Source organism: Corythoichthys intestinalis, chromosome 7 (assembly GCF_030265065.1).
Source record: "Corythoichthys intestinalis isolate RoL2023-P3 chromosome 7, ASM3026506v1, whole genome shotgun sequence".
Taxonomy (NCBI): Eukaryota; Metazoa; Chordata; class Actinopteri; order Syngnathiformes; family Syngnathidae; genus Corythoichthys; species Corythoichthys intestinalis.
In genome coordinates this window covers 30,612,501-30,636,158 of record NC_080401.1, presented here as the reverse complement: position 1 = coordinate 30,636,158, position 23,658 = coordinate 30,612,501, and the positions used below count along the sequence as shown (strand labels likewise).

General features: G+C 38.1%; 2 protein-coding genes across 7 annotated transcripts in view; one reads left to right on the top strand and one right to left on the bottom strand.

The window, feature by feature from the left end:
- Positions 1 to 356: 356 nt before the first annotated feature.
- On the bottom strand, positions 357 to 14,388 carry dcun1d4 (DCN1, defective in cullin neddylation 1, domain containing 4 (S. cerevisiae)). Of its 6 annotated transcripts, none has more exons than XM_057841996.1 (12): positions 14,314 to 14,328; positions 13,050 to 13,120; positions 12,926 to 12,965; positions 12,428 to 12,537; positions 12,145 to 12,232; positions 11,897 to 11,979; positions 11,762 to 11,832; positions 5,640 to 5,731; positions 5,461 to 5,569; positions 5,260 to 5,364; positions 1,952 to 2,054; positions 357 to 1,699 (listed from the first exon to the last, which is right to left on the bottom strand). In XM_057841996.1, the coding sequence occupies exons 5-12, from the start codon at positions 12,213 to 12,215 to the stop codon at positions 1,644 to 1,646; spliced, it is 690 nt and encodes a 229-aa protein (XP_057697979.1). In that variant the 5' UTR covers positions 12,216 to 12,232; positions 12,428 to 12,537; positions 12,926 to 12,965; positions 13,050 to 13,120; positions 14,314 to 14,328; the 3' UTR covers positions 357 to 1,643. The 6 variants fall into 6 exon arrangements, with proteins under 6 accessions (XP_057697979.1, XP_057697978.1, XP_057697974.1 ...); XM_057841995.1 differs by having other exon boundaries at positions 14,186 to 14,316; XM_057841991.1 differs by lacking the exon at positions 12,428 to 12,537 and having other exon boundaries at positions 14,314 to 14,388.
- A 1,579-nt stretch (positions 14,389 to 15,967) lies between these two features.
- Positions 15,968 to 23,658, top strand: part of fryl (furry homolog, like) — a 135,355-nt gene continuing 127,664 nt past the window's right edge. Inside the window, exon 1 of the mRNA XM_057840277.1 lies at positions 15,968 to 16,180. The gene's annotated coding sequence lies outside the window, so the exon portion shown is untranslated. The remainder of the gene's footprint in view (positions 16,181 to 23,658) is intronic.

Genomic DNA, 23,658 nt, shown 5'->3' with positions numbered 1-23,658 from the left:
ATGATTCCTACAAGTTTTGTTCACACGATTGATCATGGAAGGTACAACCTTTAGTGCTTACACTTGTTGGCGAAATTGTCATTTTAACTTGAATAACTACAGTACTTGCAACCATTTCGATGGCTTAGTTTCCTAAATTTGAGTAATTTGAGACATTTACTCTGTGTAATATTTTGAGATCTTTCATCTTTATGTAAAAGTCTTACATTTCTGTGCCATATTTTTGCCCTTTTCATACCTTAAATAAACTTATTCACATTCCAGTAGGAACTTGAAAATATTTCTCATGTTTCACAACTTGTGGTATTTTTTGTATGTTTTTCTTGCTGGAAATAAAATACCCCAAGCCAGATAAGTGGAGTTAAGTTAATAAACCCTTTTTATTTATGTATATAGACATAGGTTATAATGAAAACCAACATATAGACACTTAGTTTTACATACATATATACAGCTAGGACAAGCACGTTTAACTTCCTGTATTTTCACAAGAGAAGAATATGAGAACAAGAATTAAATCTATACACAACAGCTTGTCATCTATTTCACATACAGTGAAACCAGAGGTGGTGTCGTGTGTGTAGGTCGATGGATGCACCCCTACTTTTGAATTCATGTGGGGTTAAAGTAGGGGGGAATCCTCGTTCCAATGTGAGGTTACGCATACGTTTTTTTCTCTTCCAGGTCAAAACATCGATAAACACAATCATGAGTTCCTGTCAAATGATAAACATGATGGTGAATACCCCCCCAAAAAAGAAAATTAAAGCACAAAACGAGCACAAATTCCTGTACAGAAAAAAATGGCTCTGTTGGGAGCTGCATGCAAATATTAAAATCATTTGGACGAGTCAGCGTCACAGCACAGCCAAAAAGACAGAAATGTGTACCAAAAAAAAAAAAAAAAAAAAAAAAAAAACAAACAAACAAACAAAAAAAAAACAGCTTAACGCTATTACACAGTTCCGACCTGTCCTGCGTTCCCTTAGGTGGCGCTAGAAATACTCATTCATCACTTTGGGGGGCAAGGAAAGGATGCTACCTGAAACTATCGGACTAAAAAGGAAGACCGAACCACACGTGGGGGACAAAACGGACAGTGGGATTGACGTCAGTTAGGCTCCCAACTTTACACATATGTACATCGGTCGTCTACGTGTGGCAAAGTTTTAGGCACAGCTAAGTGGACGCATCCATTGGCCCGGCGTGTGGACCAATAAATGCTGGAGGTGGGGGGCGCACTCTGGCCCACCCAAATGGAATTAGCAGCAATGCGGTTTTTGTTTGGTGCTAAAAAATATCCTAAAATAAAGGGAAGGAGGAAACAAATGACTGGCACTAATCAAGTAAACAGCACAGGTAGCAGAAACCTGCCATGGGAACAACCATGTGACATTTTTATTTTGCTAAATGTGCTCACCTGTAAGACTTGGAACCCGTTTGCTTTCTCCCACCCGCAATACTATTTCATTTCCAAGTGGTAAAGCCTGACTAGCCCGCAAACTTTACCAGATGGGGTAATGTCCACCCACCCGTTACCCTCCCCCACCCGTGGCCTGTGTTGTTTTCACGTTGCTGCTTCTCGTCGTTGCGGTCGTCACAGTATTTTTGATGTTTTTTTTCTTCTTTTTTCGCAGTTGTAGCTATGACATCTGTCTTTCCTTGTACCATTCCACAAACTCGTCCAACAAGACGGGCCCTAGTGAGAGATGAAAAGATTTGTTGTTTCTGAAAAAGTTCATCTTTTCACTCATTCACTGCCATTGACAGTGGTACCCATTCAATCCATTACAACTGGGAGAGGCTGCCACCGAATGATCACTGCAGCCGTCCCACTCCAAATAGGTTAGACGTCTACCACTGTCAATGGCAGTGAATGAGTTTAACGATTTGTCGCATCGTATGACATCATTTCCAACCCTTTATCAGTTTTATCACGAGGCTGACTTACAGGCTCCATCCTCATCGTAGTTGCTGAGGTCCAAGTTGATTGTCCGACTGAATTCCAACACGTTGCACCACTGGTCTTTGTTGACCACTTTATACTTTGATTGCTGAGGAATCAAACTTCAAATCAAATTATAACTCAAGAGACACAGAGAATTCATATCATTATGTTGACCAATAGAATTCACCAAAGTTTTTATTTTATTTTATTTTGAGGTTTAGAAAATTCCATCACAAAAGATTCAGTAGTTTACAGACAGTGTCGACTTCTTGGTCGTCAATTATGCTTTTACCAATCGGCCTCATTAATTTGAACTTTTATCGCAAAAGTTAAAATATTGACTTGAGTAATAATTGAATAAGGATTTTTCTTTCTCATGGGTATTTGTCTAATTTTATAATGGAACATATTAGGTTTGTGCATTTTTGTCTCAGGTTTTCTTTTAGAAATGTACACTCTTATATTTTTCACATCCAAGTATTTTATTTTTGTCAAAGAGTTTGGTATTCGAGCTAGAACAATTTTTATCCATTTATTTTTTGGGTTTATTAATATTTTGACATTGATGATATTTTTGCACGTACAGTGGTACTTCGACATACGATCGCTTCGGCACGATCGCTTCGACACACGATCTTGTTGACATCCGACGTAAAATTTGACTCGCCATTCGTTTCTACCTCTGATGACATGCCTGAAATACGACGATTTTTGACAGCGCCGCAGTTTGTTTTGCCGGAAGATGGACGCACAGCTGATTTTTTTGTGGGAGAAATCAACACTGGATCAAAGAGGGTTAGTGCTGGTGGAGAAAAAAAAAGAACAGGTGACGCTTACCATTGAAATGAAGATGTAAATGATAGAGAAATATAAGCATGGTGTGGGCATCCATGAACTGAGTCGACAATAGAGCCGTAGAATGTCAATCTCGGCCGGCCATCCTCCGTTCATTCGTCTTTGTAAGTTAAGGGTGACAGTTCTTATTGTGGTAACATCACCAAAGAAATCGCCAGCTTCATCAGGTTTCTAATGATTTATTCTATCAACTTGTGCAACACAACACGTCTAGTATCTGTTGCTGTTGACACCAACATCAAAACAGAAAGTAGAATAGAACCGCGCTCTCTTGCTCAACATCACGTCAGCCCCGCGGTGCATCCAGGTACAGCAAAAAAAAGTCCGCCACATTAGAACCTGATTCGTTTCATTATTACAGGTATTATTATTAATACCATTATTTTATTACTATTATGTCATAATGTATTTGTTTTGCTCTTTGTAATTGCTATTTGCAATCGTAACAGCTGTATTTATTAATGATTTAGTGTTCGTTTTTGGGCTGTGGAACAAATTAATGGAATTATAATGTATTCTTATGGGAAAATCCTGCTCAACAAACGACCATTTCGACTTACAAACAAGGTCCTGGAACGAATTAACTTCGAATGTAGAGGTACCACTGCATAATCTTATTTTGTCAATTTCTGCCAGATATTAATTTTTTTTTTTTTAATCCCCACTGTTTTTTTTAAGTCAATTATAATTAAGGCTGCTAAACGATTAAAATTTTTAATCGAGTTAATCACAGCTTAAAAATTCATCGTAATTAATTTATCAAACCATCTCTAAAATATGCCATATTTTTTGTAAATTATTGTTGGAATGAAAAGACACAAGAATGGTATATACAAAATTATGTCAAAATTATCGCGTTAACGGGCGGTAATTAACTTTAATTAATCACGTTACAAATATTTGACGCAATTAACGCACATGCCCCGCTCAAACAGATTAAAATGACAGCACAGTGACATGTCCACTTGTTACTTGTGTTTTTGCGTTTTGTCGCCCTCTGCTGGCGCTTGGGTGCGACTGATTTTGTAATTATTGACATCAGTGTATATACCTGTCTTGTGTCTTTCCATCTAACAATAATTTACAGAAAAATATGGCATATTTTATAGATGGTTTGAATTGCGATTCATTTTTAAGCTGTGATTAACTCCATTAAAAATTGTAATCGTTTGACAGCCCTAATATATACAATCAACATACTGTACATAAGTACTGTATTTGTTTATTATAACAATAAATCCACAAGATGGCATTAACATTATTAACATTCTTTCTGTTAAAGGGATCCTTGGATAGAAAGACTTTTAGTTCTTAAAAGATAAATGTTAGTACAAGTTATAGTAATTTTATATTAAAACCCCTCTTAATGTTTTCGTTTTAATAAAATTTGTAAAATTTTCAATCAAAAAATAAACTAGCTCACCATTGTTGATGTCGCCGAGCGGTGACGACACACGGGCTCTATGCCGTTCTTCCAGTGTCTTTAACTACGTAAGGTAGTGATTGATTTGAAATACACCGAAATCAAGCCAATGAGTGTGTTTTGTCCCTCGACTGACACTGTAGTTCCCATCCATTGTACTTCACGGTCATTTGAGTGTTGGCTTCCCAATGTAAGAGACCTCTGATAGTTTGTATATTGTAACTAAATATTGCCATCCAGTGTTTTTGTTGAGCTACACGAAATGTTTGAATAGTTTGACCAAAGTCTGAGTAAGTTTTATGTGTATTTTGCATAGCTATTTTGATTGGGAATGTCAGCTTTTCTTTTTGTGAACATTATTTTTTTTGAGAGATAGGAATATTATTTTTGTTGTGCTTTCACTAAATGGTACTAATGTTTGTTGTGAAGGAGTTGCCGAAGCTTATGCTAATAAACGGCGTGGTCCAATGAACGCCTGTTTCCACTCGCCTTTTTCTGCCTCTTAGCGCTCAATGTGCAAAAAATGGCGCCATTGCATTCTGTTTGAGGCAATGCATGAGCGGGTCATTCCGCGCATGCGTTAAATGCGTCAAATATTTTAACATAATTAATTTTTTAAATTAATTACCGGCCTTTAACACGATAAATTTGACAGCACTAACTATAATATTTGGATTTTTTGTTCAATATTATTGCATTTTTCATCTCATGTTTTTAAATCCTCCATAAAATTAAACACAAATGTGAAATGTAAACATGGCAATCGATTCTCTCTAGTTGGAATGTTTATTTTATCAAATTATTTTAATTTCAAAATATTTTTTTTCCTTATTTTTTTTGTTTTGCATCCTCAAGTTCTGTTTGAGTGTGCTTTTTCATAATTTGACCAGACCTATCATCAGCACTGTGAAACTGCAAATTACCCCAAAAATACCTTTTCAAACAGCTTTCACCATTTTTCCAGAAATATATTGACAATGCAACCAAAACATACCAGGTGTTTAATAATTTACTCGACCGCTGCCATCCTTACCTCTAGAAATTGATTAAAGACCGGAAAAAGGGGCCACGTTTTTCCCAACAGAAGCCCAAGCATGCACTTGGCAGTGTTCAAGTCCAAACTCCTCTGATCTTTCTCCTGCCAAAGCCGCACACACAATTCAAAGCAATACTTGTTGCAATATTATGTTTCTGAACAATATCATAACAATGTATTTTCACTTCTGGCACTCACCCTGGCAAAGTCGAAGGCGTATCTATAAATGAGCTTAAAGCTGGTGCTGTCATTAAGGACGGACCTCAGGAAGTCCAGCGAGTTCCTTAGCCTCTCTGTAGAGTCGCACCTGGAGAGAGCACTAGAGTCAATTGCAGGAAAAACCACGCCACAAGGTTTACTAATGGTCGACAACGTACTGCAGAGAGCCCATGCCCCTCAGCCACTCTTGCAGCGTGAAGTAACCCATGCTCTGTGCGTCCAGCTTCCACGCAAGTACTAGCATCACCACCTGAAACACACAAAACATCATCTTTGGAACTTGTTACAATGGATATTAAAAGTTGCCACAACCTGGTTCAATTCCCAGATATTTTTGCAATGCATTTTTCTTGTTTCCAAATGTCCACATTGTTGCAAAATTGGTAGCCAAAATAATAATAATCAGGGTTTGTGCACATTTTTTAATGGCCAAATTCATTCACGTCACAAGATTTTCAAGATTCATTTTTCAGTTTCACCAGTACCTTTAAAGGTTATCACAATGTTTGTATTTCTTTTATTTTTATGATGAGGCAGATATCAAATATGGTGCCTTTTCGCAAGTACATCTTTCAAATGTTCTACAACCTGAGGCCTCGAGAAAATTGGTTGCCAATTCTGCAACTCCTGTGATGAAACTGCAGGAACGAGACTCGTTCAAATCTACTGAAGTCAAACAGCAAAGCTTACACGACGAACTCACAAGGAGACAGCGAATAGAGCGATTAAGCTTTTTAATTTTTTTTCGCCCATGATGACTTAGCAATGCTTATGACTGCAATGAAGTCATAGCCCTTGTGTTCGTTAGCCCTTGTGTTCGAAGTCACAAAAGGGCGTTTAGAGGACAAAGTACTAAGATTTGAGGACAAAGTACAGTGGTACCTCTACATACGAATTTAATTCGTTCCAGGACCTTGTTTGTAAGTCGAAATGGTCGTATGTCGAGCTGGATTTTCCCATAGGAATACATTATAATTCCATTAATTCGTTCCAAAGCCTAAAAACATACACTAAATTCCTAATAAATACTGCTGGCACTGTTACAAATGGCAATTAAACATAGAAAAACAAATAAGTTATAAATAAATAATTCAGAATAATATAATAATAAGAATAATAATTAATAATTATTCCTGTAAATAATGTAACGAATCGGATTCTAATATGGCGGACACTTTTTACTGTCCCTGAACGCACCGCGAAGCTGACGTCTCAGTGAGATAGGTCGGTGCGGTAGAGATAATACTTTCGTTTTCTTGAGAGCAGTCAACTGCTTAAGACAATGGGCGTTTTGTGTTGGATAAGTTCTTAAATAAATGATAAAAACGTGACGAAGCTGGCGATTTCCTTGGCAATGTTACCACAATAATAATTGTCACCTTAACTTATAAATAGTGGCGAACGGTGGTCGGAAGAGGACCATGGAGCTGTATTGTTGAGCCAGTTCAGGGACGCGCACACCAAGCTCATATTTTTCTATAACTTGCATCTTCATTTCAAAGGTAAGCATCACTTTTTTCCTTGTTTCTCCAACTGTATCAACTTTTTTTGAAAACTGTGTTGATTTCTCACACAAGAAAATCCACCGTGCGTTCGTTTGCAGTGCTGTCATGTCGTTGTATTTCGAGCAACTCGTCGGATGTAGAAACAAATGGCGGCTCAAATTTTACGTCGGATGTCGAAAAGATCGTATGTAGAGTTACCACTGTACTAAGATTTGATACAACCAAATCCGCATATCAAACCAGCAGCTAGCAATAATTTAAAGGGGGATATAAGAATTTTTGTGCCTCATGTTATTGGTGTGTGCTGGCATTTGTATATTTGATTGATGTTACATCAAATTTTAATGTTCTTTTTCTTTATGACAGCACATGATGACATTGAACAGAATGGATTGAATCATAGTAGAGAAAGATCTCTATTCACAAAATTTCCAAATTAACAGAAGGATAATAAAAGAAAATACGCAATTAAAAACATATTACAATTAAAAACTGCATCAAAACTTCCTTCCTCAACTTGTTCATCTGAGAGCAAACCACATCAGATGGTCACTGAGCCACCAACAGCACAGTTTTCTCAAAACTATTATTTCATCATTATCCATACTTAACAACTCTAGCACCTAATGATTAATGAAGCAATGACATAAAATCCTTTTTTTATCCCTCAATATCGTTTCCCTACGAGGCATGTCTATGTAATGAAATATAAATATAAAAAAAAAAAAAAAAAAAAACAGACTCCTCGGTGGCTTTTAGTTTTAAAGCTTTCTTAATTTATTTCTCTCTCAATAACGATGGAGGTAGATTTGTGTTTTTATTATTCAATCAAAAAACAAAGTTACTTCTATCAAAAACAAAGTTGCTTCAATCAAAATACAGTTATACTTTTAATCCCAAAAAAGTCACTTCAATAAAAAAAATTGTTTTTGATTGCAAAAATAAATTTGAGACACAAAAAGCATTTGAAAACTATTTTTCTTGATTGAAACAAATTTTTCTATTGAAGTAATGTTATTTTGTGTTTGGGCCACATTTTGGCTAGGACATTTGTGTTTTTATTATTCAATCAAATAAGTTGCTTCAAACAAAAAAATATATATAAAAAGAAAAACTTTGCACATGTGTCAATCGCCGTTTAACAAAGCCTGAGAGGGTTTGAGTAGACTCAGTATGAAGCATTTAATAAAGCCAAGCATTTTCTTACTACTTTATTCTTGTTTAAAAATAATTCGGTGGGGCAGTAACGCCGAGCACTCCTTGTTTCACGTAAGGAGTGCGCGCGTTTGGAATAATGGCACGTAGCTTGGGCCGATGATTGGTTCTCGTCAGCGAAGCATCTAGAAGGATTTGCTGACTGTCCGTGTCACCTTTTTTAAAGAACCGATCAGTTTACGTACTAAGTTAATCACATGATGATAATAATAATAATAAATAAATAAAACCTCCCGACCCCCCCTCCTCCCAAAAAGAATGTCTCCTCGGATCTACGCAATTCACGTAGGTCGCCCTTTTTGACTTCAAAACGGCGAATTTTGCCGAAAGGTGAGAGATTTTCATGCCTGACCAGCCTATTAAAGGGTGGCAACCGGTGGAGGCAGGTAGTTTTTTTAAAAAACATTTTTAAACTACCTGATTAATTTTTTTGGTCCTTTTCAAAAAAGCACAATACTTTGAATAAAAACAATTTTCAGTTGTCTAATGTAGTAAGGATGGTCCCCGCTGAGAACTCTTTTAAAAACTCTGTCGTTTGTGCCACAAAAATGATCATTTGTGCCATTATAGTTTTTGAGATATTAATGATTCTTTCTTTCTTTCTTTATTGGTCAATCTGAGGTCAGCAGCCCCCTCCATACTGTCCGATTCGCTCCAAACTGGGCGCAAATGTTTGTGCTACTATGGATTTTGAGATATTAGCGATTCATTTTTTCTGGTGTGATGTCACAGAACCCCCATAGCGTCCAATTTGCTCCAAACTGGTCGCAAACGTTTGTGCCGGTTTGTGCTTCGAAAACTTTCGCTTGTGCAGTTATAGTTTTTGAGAAATTACAGTTTCTTTTATTGTGGTCAACCAGCCCCCCCACATTGTCCATGAAAAACAATGAACCCAATTCTAAATAATTCATGCCAATTAAAAAATGAAACAATATCACAAAAATCTAAAATAGCACAAACGATAATTTTTGTGGCACAGCCTCAGATTGACCTATAAAAGATTCATCATTATCTCAAAAACTTCAACGGCACAAATGATCATTTTTGTGGCACAAACAACTCACAGTTTTTATTTGAAATTTACAATATGGGGAGTGGGGGCAACTTCACTCTAATGTATTTTAGTCATAAAAGGTCTTTAGGGCTTTCTAGTTCCGTACCGTCTCGGTACACTTTAAGCGCACCCTGCTTTGCTTGTGAATTCAACCGGAGCAGGGTAGCTTTTGCTACTATACGTGCAGTGTCACAGTGTGGAGCTGTGATGCTCCAGGCTGTGACGCTACACTTGGAAGTGGAAGTACAGCGCGCACGCTGTTCAAAATTAGCAAAGACAAGAGGACAGACGATTAACCATGGCCAAATGTTGTTGTGCTACACTAAACAGTTGCATTTGATTTACAGAATCTGGTTCTAATGTGGCGGTTGTGTTTTGCATGCTGTTCCTGAATGCACTGTGTGAGTGCGGAACCGTGGGGCGGGATACTTTCATTTTCTAAGTTCTGTTGTTGTTGGCTTCACCTACGGTGGACAGTAGCCATGTTGTGTAGCACAAGTTTTAAAATAAAGGAATAAAAAACGCACGAAGCTGGCGATTTCCTTGTTGTTATTAAAGTATTAATCAAAGAAAGAAACGCCCGCACCAGACGTTCCATTTTCCGGTTGTCCCCCCCCCTTTTCTGGTAGGGGTTGGGGGGGGCTAATTCGGTTGGCGCAGTGTGAATGCTGAACCTTTTCAACAAGTCATTTGCATGTGTTGTTGGGGGGTATCGCTCCAACCGGACCATGGTCCTCTTGGGCTAATGTGAAAGTACCCTTACTTTTTTCAAATAGTTATTCATTTAGGGTTGGGCATCGTTTGAAACTGAACAATTCCGGTTCCATGTTTTGATTCCGGTTCCAAACGATTCCGATTCTTTTAAGAAGCAGGGTAAAAAAACATTTTAAAAAATTAAATAAAAAATAAATAAATAAATAAAAAGGCAGGGTCAAAAAAATGTAGTTTAAAATTTTATTAGGCTATATTAATGTCTTAACTTTGATTTTTTAAAATTATATGAATTTAAAATTATTATCATTATTATTTAAATAAATTTAAAATGTATTATTATTTTTTATTAATACAATTAATATGAAATGTATGAATTATATGAACTTCTCAAAGGGTTATTTTTAACTTGTATATAAATATCAGTCTTTGAACTCGAATGTGATGAAGTTTCTTTCCACAGGAGTGCACTTCCACAAAGATTTTTTCAAAAGCTCATGGAGAAAACATTTACTTCTATTCTTTTGACACACATGGCTGGGAGCTACGACGAAACTTAAGTATAAATTTTTCTATTGATTTTAATTTGATATGGATGAGGAAAAAATAATAAGGTTTCCTTATTTGTAAAACCGATTCTGTTATGTTTACAGACACATGCAATGTTTATGGTGTGACAATACCAGTTAGGCCAGTGAGTGGCGCTGTAGGAGTGTGTACGTATAATGCGGAGAAGAAGAGATGAGAGCGTCTGGCTAGGATGCTTTGTGATGTGATGCTATGTTTTCACTGCTACGAGTTCATTAAAAAAGTTATTGAATGCCTTATGAGGCTGCTTTTTCTAAATAAGCAACACAACAGACTCCAAAACAAAAATCCTTTAAATACTGTTGATTTTAAGAGGTGGCTACTGCTCTAAGATGGCGGCTGTTTACTAAAGCCAAAGAGTCCATCATTTCGCATCGAGTTCTTTTTACATGTTCTAACGCCGCCGACTGTCATTTTGCATCTAGTTCTATATACATGATATCGACCATAGCTCGACGTAATAATACGACTTTTTCTCGTAGTATTTTCCATCCATCCATCCATCCATCATCTACTGCTTAATGAGGGGTCGGATCGGGGGAACCGCAGAAGACAGACGCAATGTATTGTTTTACTTACCTGGTTCTGACGGCGCAGCGTGTCAACTACGTAGCACTCAGCTAGCTATGCACATGGGTCTTGTATTCCATGAAGCCGGTCGTGCATAATTGGTAGTGCAGCCACCTTTGCATGATATAGTTGTGTTGCAAATGTTGCACTGGCATGATATAGTTGTGTTGCAAATGTTGCACTGAGCGGACTGGTCTTTTTTTTTTGTAAAGTTAAGCCAAACTTTTGAGCGCCGCCGCACCGTGTCCATGGCTGTAATCAAGTTGCAATGCACAAACACACACTTCTTGTGGCTTCTTCTTTGTGGTTTTCAGCAGCATTTTTTTTCTCGCTCGTTGGTCAAGGCATTGAAACATGGAATCGAAATTTAAAAATTCGAGTAGCTTCTATGGAGTGTCATATTCGCCCATCCTAACATGTGAACTGCTAGCGTATGATCATGTACTGTATTTGATGTGCGAATAAACTGAAACTGAATGGTTCCGGGAGAACTGGAGTGTTAGAACCGGGACCCATCGATGCTCGATGCCTAACCCTATGCGCATTTCTTATCTACTCATTTTTTTCTCCAATTTAAATTAGGTGCAATCAGCAACATAACTAAACCGCCAAAATGCATATGCACTCGTAATCTCACGTTCTCTGGTTCCACTCCGATGTCTTCACAGAACTTCTCCATACCCTCTGGTCCCACCACGTCATCGCAGCCTAACAGAAAATCATCATATGACCAAAAGGACATGTGATTTCAAGCAATAAAATGTAGGCTCACCTGCATACTCGTAGAACCACTCCAAGCATCGCTTGTTTGAAAAGCTTTCCTCTTCACGAATGAGGAGCGGAGAGTCAATTTTTCTAAGCGCACGAAAGGAATAGAAGGAAGTTATTGACGAAGAATTTCAATTGCAGCAAACGTTACTGTCAAACTTTCATTTGTTTTGAAAATTCAAATATTTTAGAGTTCAATCCCCCTCCCACAACCACCACCACATCCACCTAGAATAAAAAATAAAACCCTACCTGTCTTGACGACTCTTCTTAGCTGACATGTCATCACCGGCAGTGGGTCTCCTCTTTTTCCTCGGTGGCATGGCTCTGGAGCAACAAGCTATAGAAAAGGGTCAGCATTATACATTAAAATCCACATTTGGCCATTTTTGGTCTTGTTTTTTAAAATATTAATGCCATACAATTAATTCTGTATTAAAACTCTGAAGATTATCGCCTACCGGTAATATTGTCATACAGTTTTCTATTTTTTTTTGTTTTGTTTAAATATAAGTCATTCATTCATCTTCCATACCGCTTATCCTCACGAGGGCCACGGGGGTGCTGGAGTCTATCCCTGCGAACTATGGCCAGGAGGATGGGTACAACCTCAACTGGTTGCCAGCCAATTGCAGTTAAATCTAACTAATTTGAGAAAAAGAAGTTTAAAATTTAATAAGCTATGTCTAAAAAAAGTTAAATAGGAATTTTGTTCATGAGATCGGCTGTATATTTCAATTACTAAAATTCAAATATGACAAGACTTTTCCAAATATGACAAAGATTTTTTTTCTTAAAAACAATTATGACAAAACCCTGAACATTTGAGTCTTTAACGTTATGAGAATGGCCAATTTCAAGAAGAAAATATGTATATTTTAGGGGAAAAGTAATATTCAAGTAATATTTTAAGTTTTTTTTTTCTCAAAATAAAAGTCCAAAGAAAGAAAAAACAAAATAAGGAAAACCACAATGGTTTGATGAGCGAGAGACGATTTCTCTAATCAGATGAGAAAAATTCAGCAGATATTACCAGACGTGTGGCTCTCCTGTCCAACGTCTTCCGTGAGGTTCTGCCAGAAGAAATGCCAAATACTTTTAAGCCACAGAAGCATACGCTTCAGAATCAAACACAACATGCTGTCGTATTCATTTACCAGCCTGTGCAACGTGTGGTGGATCTTATGGATGCTGGCCAGTGTAGTCAAGTGAGAATTCAGCTGAAAATCTGTCAAAAGAAATAATGATAAAGACACGAAGCACGGTTATTATAAGCAATTGTGGACATGGAACTCAAGTCAAGTACAAGGATAGACGAGGAGGCACGAAGATGACGTCAATATGTCGTCAAAAGTCCAGAGCCCGTCCGTTGGCTAACGCTAACCATGTCAATAGTTATTCACGGCTCAGCTTTAGAGAGCCCCTGCGTGATGTTTGAAAACGAAACGAGAGTGCGGACTCTTGACGTAACTAAAAAATGTGTTTATTTTGGTTCCGGCTCTTCGTCAAATGTCAGTCGAAAGTGTTAGTTATCAGCGACACAGTGAGGTGAGCGCTAGCTCCGTACCGAAAATAGCAGTAGAACTTGCGCGGAGTTTACAAAGTAGCGAAGCGAGGTGTGCACTTGGGATATGTAGTCCATTTCCGCCAAGAGTATCATGGCGACAGTGCTCGGCTGCAGACTTTTGAACTCCAATTCCCAAAGACCTCGACTAGACCAGCGATTCTGACAAAGCCATCTACCCCCCTCACCACTAACATTCATCCAGACTGATTTACAAGCCGCTTTTACAATATGAAAACGTCAATATTGGTAAAATATGACACACAAATGTAAGGATTAGCCTATGTGCTAATTTAGTGAAAAAAGGCCACCTAATTGCGACGAGCAGACCAAATGGAATAGGTTAACTCAACTGCGTCACAATTTTCACTGTCTTATAAACCTACACACACATTTGACCCATTTCCACGTTTGTTACGTCGTGAACTATTTTTCCCCAAATCGAAACGCTTCGTTCGTCCATCAGCGAAGATGTAAGAATATAGTAAAAAAAATCGCAACGCAGGCAGATAGGCAAAAGAGTAAACCTTCGCATTCGAGAAAAAAACAACAACAACCATTGGCTGTAATCGGGCAAGGCCGCAATAAGAGTGTACATTTACACAACTTCACCACAAAGTGTGGTGTCGAATTTAAATTGGGAGTCCATTTAGACTCTGTACACGTCCTTTGTTGTCGCACTGGCAAATACAAAGAGACCGACACAAAATTGCATGGAATTCATCGAACCCCGCAGAGCTGGCAAAATACGGAAACGCCGTCAGGTTGAGCGTTTTCCTAATCGTGTTCAGAATGTGATCCGTTCCCTGGAAACGGTCGTAATTGGACCAAAAAAGCCGGGTGAGGCTTCTACTTACTGGCCGCATCAGAGTGCATCTTTATAAAACATACAACTGTCTCTGGGAAGTCCGCAGACCGGCCAATGGGCGGGTCTGGTCGATATTAAACCACGCCTTACATGTGCTGATTGGCTTCATATGCTTGCCTTTTCCGCCCATACTCGTATTCAATTGGCTAATCTAGCTGTCTCGTCAAAACAGCCTCGCATGTGACTTCTCCAACTCTCCAACGTGATTGGTCCCTAGCCCTGAATGGGCATGTCCAAATGTTATATTTAATTTGTCCGATTTTGATAATGGAAAATATATAAAATCCTTATAGAATTGAAACTGGGTCCGTGCAACTTCTTCTTGTGTTCCGATTCGATTGGTTACTTTTTTCACGGCAAAAAAATGACGTTTTTATCAATTGCTCATTTTGGGAGAATGTTTTCGTTTTTCGTTTTTTTTTCTTCTTTCAGTTATTAAAAATACGTTTTATGATAAAGCATGACTGAGACCGGTTCCATACTACTTCCGCCTGTCCTAGTTTTCCATTGGGTACCAGCCTACCAGGAGAGTCCGAGCGGGACCCCGCCTACACGCCAGTCAGTGCAGTAGACGTCCAAGCCATTTAAACTGTGTTGGGAGCAATCATTCTCGTCGGGAAAACATTAGCACCTGTCGGATCCTGTCAAGATATGTTTGAAGACTGTGGTAAAATGTTGAACCTGCATCAACAGAATGATTAAAAAAATATCAACATATAATGGTCACAGTGGGGTATTTTTGGGTGGATGTATGCATGTATGGATGGGGTATTTTACAATAATAAGATAAGCGCCTTGGAAGACGAATGAATGAATGAATGAATGAATGAATGAATGAATGAATGAATGAATGAATGAATGCACTACATTCTCAAATAGCTTCCGACTTCAGCTGAATGCTAAAATACAGAAGCAAAAAATGCACATACACAAAATCCCCTCTAGAGAGCAATGTTGTCTTTTCCCAATGGATACCGTTAGCGATAATGCTTTCTTTTCATTGTAATCGTCAATGCTGGTATATGAAATACATACATTTGATAACTGGGGCGATTTAAAAAATATATATATTATTTTCTGTTTTAAAGAAATTGAACAATCTGCACATGATACGGAAAAATATGAGGAGACGATTGAATAAATCATAATCTAATCACTTGGAGGATTTTAACCATATATTTTAGAGACATTTAGGCAATAAAATATATATAGTGGAGACGTAGATGAAAAACGATTAAAAGATTATTCGTTCATTCGGTTATTTTTAATTGTTCAAATTCTTTGATCATGATTGTAGCTCAGGCGAACATTTACCGTTCTCATTGATAAAATTTCACTTAAACAGTGCGCCTGTGACGTAGGCAGTTCACGCTGCAGTCGGGGTATCTTCCTTTTGAAGTATCTTGTGTACCGACTTTTCTATACGCTTTCATCGCTGTAGTCGCCCGTTCAAATGATCACGGTGTACGCTAGTTTTAAAAGCGAGCAAATCCATGTGAATTTCACCCTCATGACGTAGCCCAATCAACGGGTCGTTTTTGTTAGACTGACATTTATTTGTTCCTATAGGAAGCTTCGTTTAATGTAGGCGTATCGTAAAACAGCCAATCAAACTAGAGAGAGGCGGGGCTAAGTGACCACAGGCTCTTCTGACAGAGGGAGCACTTTCAACACCGAAGCAGATTGAGGAGGGAAAAAAAAACCAAATCACACCACCACGCAAATCCTTCCAATGGAGGAGGGCCAGTACGTTGGAGCTTGTTCGGCGAATGAAATCTGCGAGCCAGCCGCATAAAGCAACAGTAACGGAGGAGCGCCAGACAGAGAAAGAGAAAGACAGAGAGGGGAACAAAGTTGTAAGTAACGCCGTTGTTTGTGTCGAGAAATGTTGGGGGGGAAAATCCCAAGAACGCAGTGGTCGCTGACTCCTGATGTTGTAGGCAACGTTGCCGAACGCTAACTTTGCCGTTATGGGGTGTTGAAACGTTGCATTAAATGATGCCAAACGAGGAGTTAAAAGTGTTACATTGTCCAATTTAGTTCCCTTTTATCAGGCGATTAGCCTAAAAGCCATTCCCGTTGCGATAAAACATTCACTTCAAACTTGGCTGTTGTGGCTAACTAGCATCTCTCTTTACATTAGCCAATATACATAAGCTAAAAAAAGGGAGGATCTTGCCAAAGTCTGTTAACTACTACCCCTCTTTTGAAATCATATTTACATTTATAATGGTTGAACACACCAGCAAAATATGCGCATTTAGAGTCTTTAGCAAAGGAATAACAAGCCGAACATAACAATTGTGCTTTAAACGAGGTCGGTCGTCCTCTTTTTTTTTTTTTTTTTTTAAAGATGGCGTGTTTGAAGTCACTTTTAAGACCAACATGTCCAAGTTTGATGTTAAGATTGACCAACGACTCAAATTGTTATTTTCAATTGCCATAATGAAGCATTTCTTTCGCTTTATGCGTAATGTAAATCAATTTGAATATCTGTTCCATATCCTTAATATATTGTTTAAGGTCAATATATGAAACACTCAAACGACTTTGATGTTGTCAAAATATAGGATTTATATAACTTTGAGTTGAGGGCTACCTTTCTGCTCAAAAGTAGTATCTGGGCATTTATTGATATTCAATAGATTAATCTATAATACGGCTGTGATTATTATTGAAACTTAAATAAGTTCTGCAGTGATCATTTTTCCATCTCTACCACTCCACGAAGTAATGAATTAAGATCGCGCCAAGCCAGAAGGATGTAGTTCGTTAGTTCTTAAAAAAGACAGAAAATGGACAAAGTTTTGTATGAATTCGCATTTGGAAGTGAATTTAAAGTGCAATGCACTAGTTATCAGAACCTCCCTTACATTCCGCTCTGAGGTCTGTGGTTCAAAGTTTACTGATGGTACCGCGTACTTGGTTTTGAACCAAAGGAGTCCTTACTTCTAGGCTGTTGCTTCCAGGCTTTTGAATCATCTTCCACTATCTCTACGTTCGATAGTCTGTCGACGCCTTCAAAAAACAAGTCATATTTATTTGCCCAGGCCTTTGCTTGACTGTCTTGGTGATGTCGTGATTATTACAGAGTTGTACTTGCCTTTTAAACTTAAAATTTATATGTATTTTTAACTAGGGATGTCCCGGTCATATATATAAATACAGGGGTTGGTCAAAATAGTGGAAACATCTTTAAAAGAATCAACAAAAACTCATTTAATATGGTGTAGGTCCGCCTGTTCAGGCAATTTTAGTTTCAGTTTATTCACACATCATATCAAGGTACACACAAAAACATGGTCGTATACAAACAGTTCATCCGATAGGATGCGCGAAAGGGACACTCCGAGAAGCTATCAAATGAATTTTAAGCTATTCTTCAGTTAGAATCAATACCCTCTAACTTATCTAACTATAACATCTTATTTGAATCTCTAAAACTGAACAGAAATGCTCAATAATGTTGAGGTCTGGGGATTGTGCTTGCCGCCCATACGAGATGCTCAACTTCATTAGAATGTTCCTCATGCTGTTCTTTAACAATTATCAGGCATGAAAATCTCTCACCTTTCGGCGAAATTCGCTGTTTTGAAGTCAAAAAGGGCGACCTACGTGAATTGCGTAGATCCGAGGAGAAATTCTTTTCGGGAGGGGGGGTCGGGAGGTTTTATTTAATTATTATTATTATTATCATCATGTGATTAACTTAGTACGTAAACTGATCGGTTCTTTAAAAAAGTGACACGGACAGTCAGCAAATTCTTCTAGATGCTTCGCTGACGAGAACCAATCATTGGCCCAAGCTGCGTGCCATTATTCCAAACGCGCGCACTCCTTACGTGAAACGAGGAGTGCTCGGCGAGCCTTTGGTTGCATTGCAAAGCTGCGAAAACAAAAAGAAGGCCTTATCCACACCGGGGCAGACCAGAGCGCAGCATACACACTTGCCTGTATTTGCCAGCAGATTGAATTTGGTGAGTAATGGTTTCAATCCTTTTCACATTTTGCGATATAAAAAAGTTAATGCCATTCGTTGCAGCTTGCGTTGAACACTGCCAAAGCTAGCCAAATCTCCCATGAAAAAAAATAGCTCCCGTTAAATTGGCGTCAACCTTGTGTATTTAGCGGTAATATAAACGAAGAAACATACTGTTGAGTCAAATTAAGCGGCATGCTCTCGGATTGAGGGGTCGCCTCGCATCGCATCGCTCCCGTCGTCCGCCTTAGACGCGTTATTTTCGGCTGGGACTTGAGCTGACGGCCAGTGTCGGCACAACACCGGCCCGACGAGTGGTGGGAATGACTCTTGCTTCTTAAAGCTTTTCAGAAATACAGGGATCCCTCGTTTTTCGCGGTTAATGGGGACCAGAACCCGCCGCAATAAGTGAAAACCGCGAAGTAGCGCCCCCCATTTTTGTGTGTGTGCGTTCAATGTATTTATTCAGATTTTACATTGGAAAAAAGATACATATATAAGACATGTTTTCTCACTTTTTTCACCAAAGTATCATTTATAAATGGTTTTCAAGCACTTCAAAATGTAATAATTATGATAAATTTTAAACATGTTACTGCCCCACCGAATTATTTTTAAACAAGAATAAAGTAGTAAGAAAATGCTTGGCTTTATTAAATGCTTCATACTGAGTCTACTCAAACCCTCTCAGGCTTTGTTAAACGGTGATTGACACATGTGCAAAGTTTTTCTTTTTATATATATTTTTTTGTTTGAAGCAACTTATTTGATTGAATAATAAAAACACAAATGTCCTAGCCAAAATGTGGCCCAAACGCAAAACAACATTACTTCAATGGAAAAATTTGTTTCAATTAAGAAAAATAGTTTTCAAATGCTTTTTTTGTCTCAAATTTATTTTTGCAATCAAAAACATTTTTTTTTTTTTTTATTGAAGTGACTTTTTTGGGATTAAAAGTATAACTGTATTTTGATTGAAGCAACTTTGTTTTTGATAGAAGTAACTTTGTTTTTCGATTGAATAATAAAAACACAAATCTACCTCCATCGTTATTGAGAGAGAAAAATTAAGAAAGCTTTAAAACTAAAAGACACCGGGGAGTCTTTTTTTTTTTTTTTTTTTTTTTTAATTATTGATATTTCATTACGTAGACATGCCTCGTAGGGAAAGGAGATTGAGGGATAAAAAAAGGAGTTGGATGAGGCTGCTAAAGGCAGTGGGTACCTCATCAGCTGGGTGAATAGCAGACCTGGTAAGAACAGGTTTGCAAGGATAGTCCGGTATTAAATACAATTATAAACACAATTACAATGTTATTTTTCTATAAGATTTTATGTCATTGCTTTATTAATCATTAGGTGCTAGGGTTGTTAAGTATGGATAATAATGAAATAATAGTTTTGAGAAAACTGTGCTGTTGGTGGGTCAGTGACCATCTGATGTGGTTTGTTCTCAGATGAACAAGTTGAGGAAGGAAGTTTTGATGCAGAGGTTGAAGGAAGAAAAGAGGCAGACTGACTGAGTCATAGCCAGAAAGTGTGGATGACAGTTTTGATTTCTATTCACTGTTGCCCCCTCCCAATTAAAGTATGTCACAGTCACAGCCAATTATTATCTAAAGCTGGTTAAAATTGAAGTTATGTTGTTTTAAGGTGTATTAAATACTTGTTCATGTGCCCCTTTTGATCTACGAGCACCCGCCCCTCCACCGGTCTCTGCACGGCCCTGCTGAAACACAGTGTGGGTCGACAGCGCTCAATATTTTGTTGGGGTGTACAGTGTACTGGAACATATTTCCTCCACACCTTTCTCACCTTTTTAACCCCTGACCCATTTTCATGCCTGAATTATGTTCAATGATAATGATGCCAAAATGGGTGTTTCCATTATTTTGTCCAACCCCTGCATATATGTATTTATAAAGTATATGTTGTTTGAACAAAAGTTCCAAACATGTTACAGTACTGCACAGTTTACTTTTCCGGGAGTGTAGCGGAGTGTAAAACATATATATATTTTTATTTGGTAATGCCACAGTATTTCTTGATTATTTTCATTAAAAACCCAATCCTTTTCACCTGATTCTGATCCTCTGAAAAATGGCGCGATCGGCCTGATTTCCAACCAAGTGATGGGATGGGGGCCATCCCTATATTTTACTTTTTTAATTTCAAGCGCCTTGTGAATCTGGTCTGAGAAAGGAGCTGTATAAATAAACCTTGCTTGCTTGCTTATTTCTTACTTACCAATTGTTAAGTAGAAATGGCTTACACAACTGTATGCCTGTGCGCCCACAAGTATGTAAATGTTGTTGGCTTGGCTAATTTAACTTAGCTTCCCACTGCGAGTTAGATTGTATTGTAATGCCACTATAGGTAGTCAGGGAGAGACATAGCCATCAGTGCACTTTCAAGGACCTTGCTGAACATGTAATAATACACTTATACATGAGTTGCAAGGACCACGTCTGACATACAGACGTTCTCCAAGCATACTGGCTAATGGTAAGCCAGGTATTATTCGGCTGTTAACACAACCTCAAAATAAAAAAAGCTAACACAATCTCACAATATCCAACTCCACGCACTTATTCATTGATTCAAATGTCACTCACAAAGTCATGCCTCAAAGTCACAGATTATGCAGTGTGGAATGCGACGATGGTGAACCTTAGTGGCCCACAAAATTGTCTGTATCTGACATATTTCTGTTTGATAGGCAAAATCCATAGACTTCATAATATACTGACGGGGCGCGGGACCGATATATAAGGGGTCTGCATTGTTGGCGAGGCCGTCAAAGCTGACCGAGTGAAATCACAAAGCTTTTTTCGTTGAAAATTCTTGTGAATAAATGCTTAAATCCCTGAATTCTTCATAGATATTGATGTAAAACGGTCTCGATTCTTGGTTAAAAGTAAAAAAACAACAACATGTAGTTAGCATTTATTTTATGTAAATATGTCGAAGTACATTGGTCGTCTGTTAATGAATGTAGCTCGTGGCCGCCTTATGTAAACAGAGCTTTTCTGGTGAAAATTCTTGTGAATGAATGCTTAAATCCCCGAATTCTTTATAGATATGGACGTAAAACGGTCTCAATTCTTGGTTAAAAGCAAAAAAAAAAAAAAAAAAAAAAAAACTGCAGTTAGCATTTATTTTACGTAAATATGTCGAAGTACAACGCTAGTCTGTTAATGAATGTAGCTAGCGGCTGCCTTACGTAAACAGAGCTTTTCTGGTGAAAATTCTTGTGAATAAATGCTTAAATCCCCGAATTCTTTATAGATATGGACGTAAAACGATCTTGATTCTCGGTTAAAAGCAGTAAAAACAAAAAACAAAAACAAAAAAACTATGCAGTTAGCGTTTATTTTACAGGCATGAAAATCTCTCACCTTTCGGCGAAATTCGCCGTTTTGAAGTCAAAAAGGGTGACCTACGTGAATCGTGTAGATCCGAGGAGAAACTTTTTAATGGGGGCGGGGGGTTGTCGGGAGGTGGCATGTGCCGGTTTCCGGTGTCATGGTTTACCATGGTACGAAAACGTCGCGGTTTCAAAACCACTAAAATTATCTGTCACACTGTAGTACATGATTCGCTATTATTTTTCATGTGTCAAAAATGCAGCCAAAAATGGCGCGGCAGCACTCACCCCTTCCCCTGTTTGTTGCTTTGTGTGTCAGTGACGCTATTCCAGCGAACCCAAAAACAAAACACAAGGCGTACATTTCTTCAATTTATTGAGCTCTCAAATCGTGGTAACTGAAATATACAAAATGAATACATTTAAAACGTTGTACAATAGTATTTTTCCATGTGTGAGTAGCTTCAACTGATTAGCACCATGAAAAAGTTTGCCAAAAACAAAACACATTTCCCTTTCAAATTCAAAATACAAACTAATAAAAAAACTTACAAGGACGAATGTTAGCCTAGGCTTAGCTGGAAGAGCAACTTCGTCGAGGTTTTGATTCTCACAGCCACTGAGAAACAAGCTCTAAGTGGAAAAAAGGATAGCGTCAAAGATCGCTAATTGCGACAGATGATCTTGCCCTAAGCACAAATTCACGTTCGCTGGACGAGAGGAGGTCTCACTCCCAATATTTTTTTCAGATGAATGCATTTGCCAGCCCATTAGATTTGGTGAGTAACGGTTTCAATCCTTTTCATATTTTGCTGTATAACAAAGTTTCTGCCGTTTGTTGCAACTTGCGTTGAACACTGCCAGAGCTAGCCAAATCTCCAGTGAAAAAATAGCTCCTATTAAGTTAGCGTCAAGCTTGTGTATTTAACATTAATATAAAAGAAGAAACGGAAGCTTTTTTCTAATATCGCTGTACACAATGCTCAGCACAGTTGGGCAAACATTCGCACGCATGCGCACATCAGTTAAAAGCGGCGAATACTCACTATTTTTGTTTTTACTGAGTTTTTTATGACCTTTTCATTCCCTCAAAAATACTTTTTGCATACATTACCCTCCCATACTTTTAACTATTGTGTTTTTTTGTGGTAGCTTTAAAGCAGTTGACCACATTAGTCACGTAGCGTATTTAAACCGTCATTATTTGATATAACTACATTTAAGTCTTTCTTAAGGTATTTTTTAGTACGTTCTGCCTGTATGCATCTAAACAAAACAAGTTGAGAGCACACGGCAGTACTTTGTGTGTCAAATTTGCCTCATATACAGTAGGACGCTTTGCCAATGTAGACATTTTGGCAAAACACTGGAACATATGTCCTCCACACCGTTCTCACCTTTTTAACCCCTGACCCATTTTCATGCCTGATTTATGTCGACGTGCAATGCTAGTCTGTTAGTGAATGTAGCTAGCGGTTGCCTTATGTAAACAGTTTTTCCGGTGAAAATTCTTGTGAATGTATGCCTAAATCCCTGAATTCTTTATAGATATGGACAAAAAACAGTCCCGATTCCAGGTTAAAAGCAAAAAATGCGCAGTTAGCATTTATATTATGTATAAATTGCGAACTATGATGCCAATGCAGCAGTGGCTGATTTCTCCCATTCATTTTTTTTCATAACGTTTCAAAATGCATGCATGGTACAAAAAATATAATAATTACCTTGAGTCCTCAAACAAATCACTCCTGAGACATTCCTTCCAGTATGTATGGGGTACAGCTTTCGTACTTTTTCAACAGAAATCAGCGTTAGAACGCTGCGTGCGTGTGTTTGTGAATAGCTCCTCTTGATGTGGGCGGCCCCCTTCTTGAAGGCGAGGCGCAGCGCATGACCGATCTGTCCCGTCAATACCATTATAAAGTCTGTGCAAAATCCATTTACATGAACTTACTTTTACAATAATTCGTTTAAAAATCTGGATGCGT

What these genes read in the sequence shown, in the direction of transcription:
- dcun1d4 (XM_057841991.1), bottom strand. An exon ending in GTGGTTCTACGAGTATGCAG is followed by an intron (nt 11,833 to 11,896) that starts GTGAGCCTACAT and finishes ATTTTCTGTTAG; the next exon opens with GCTGCGATGACGTGGTGGGA. An exon ending in ACGCCTTCGACTTTGCCAGG is followed by an intron (nt 5,365 to 5,460) that starts GTGAGTGCCAGA and finishes CGGCTTTGGCAG; the next exon opens with GAGAAAGATCAGAGGAGTTT.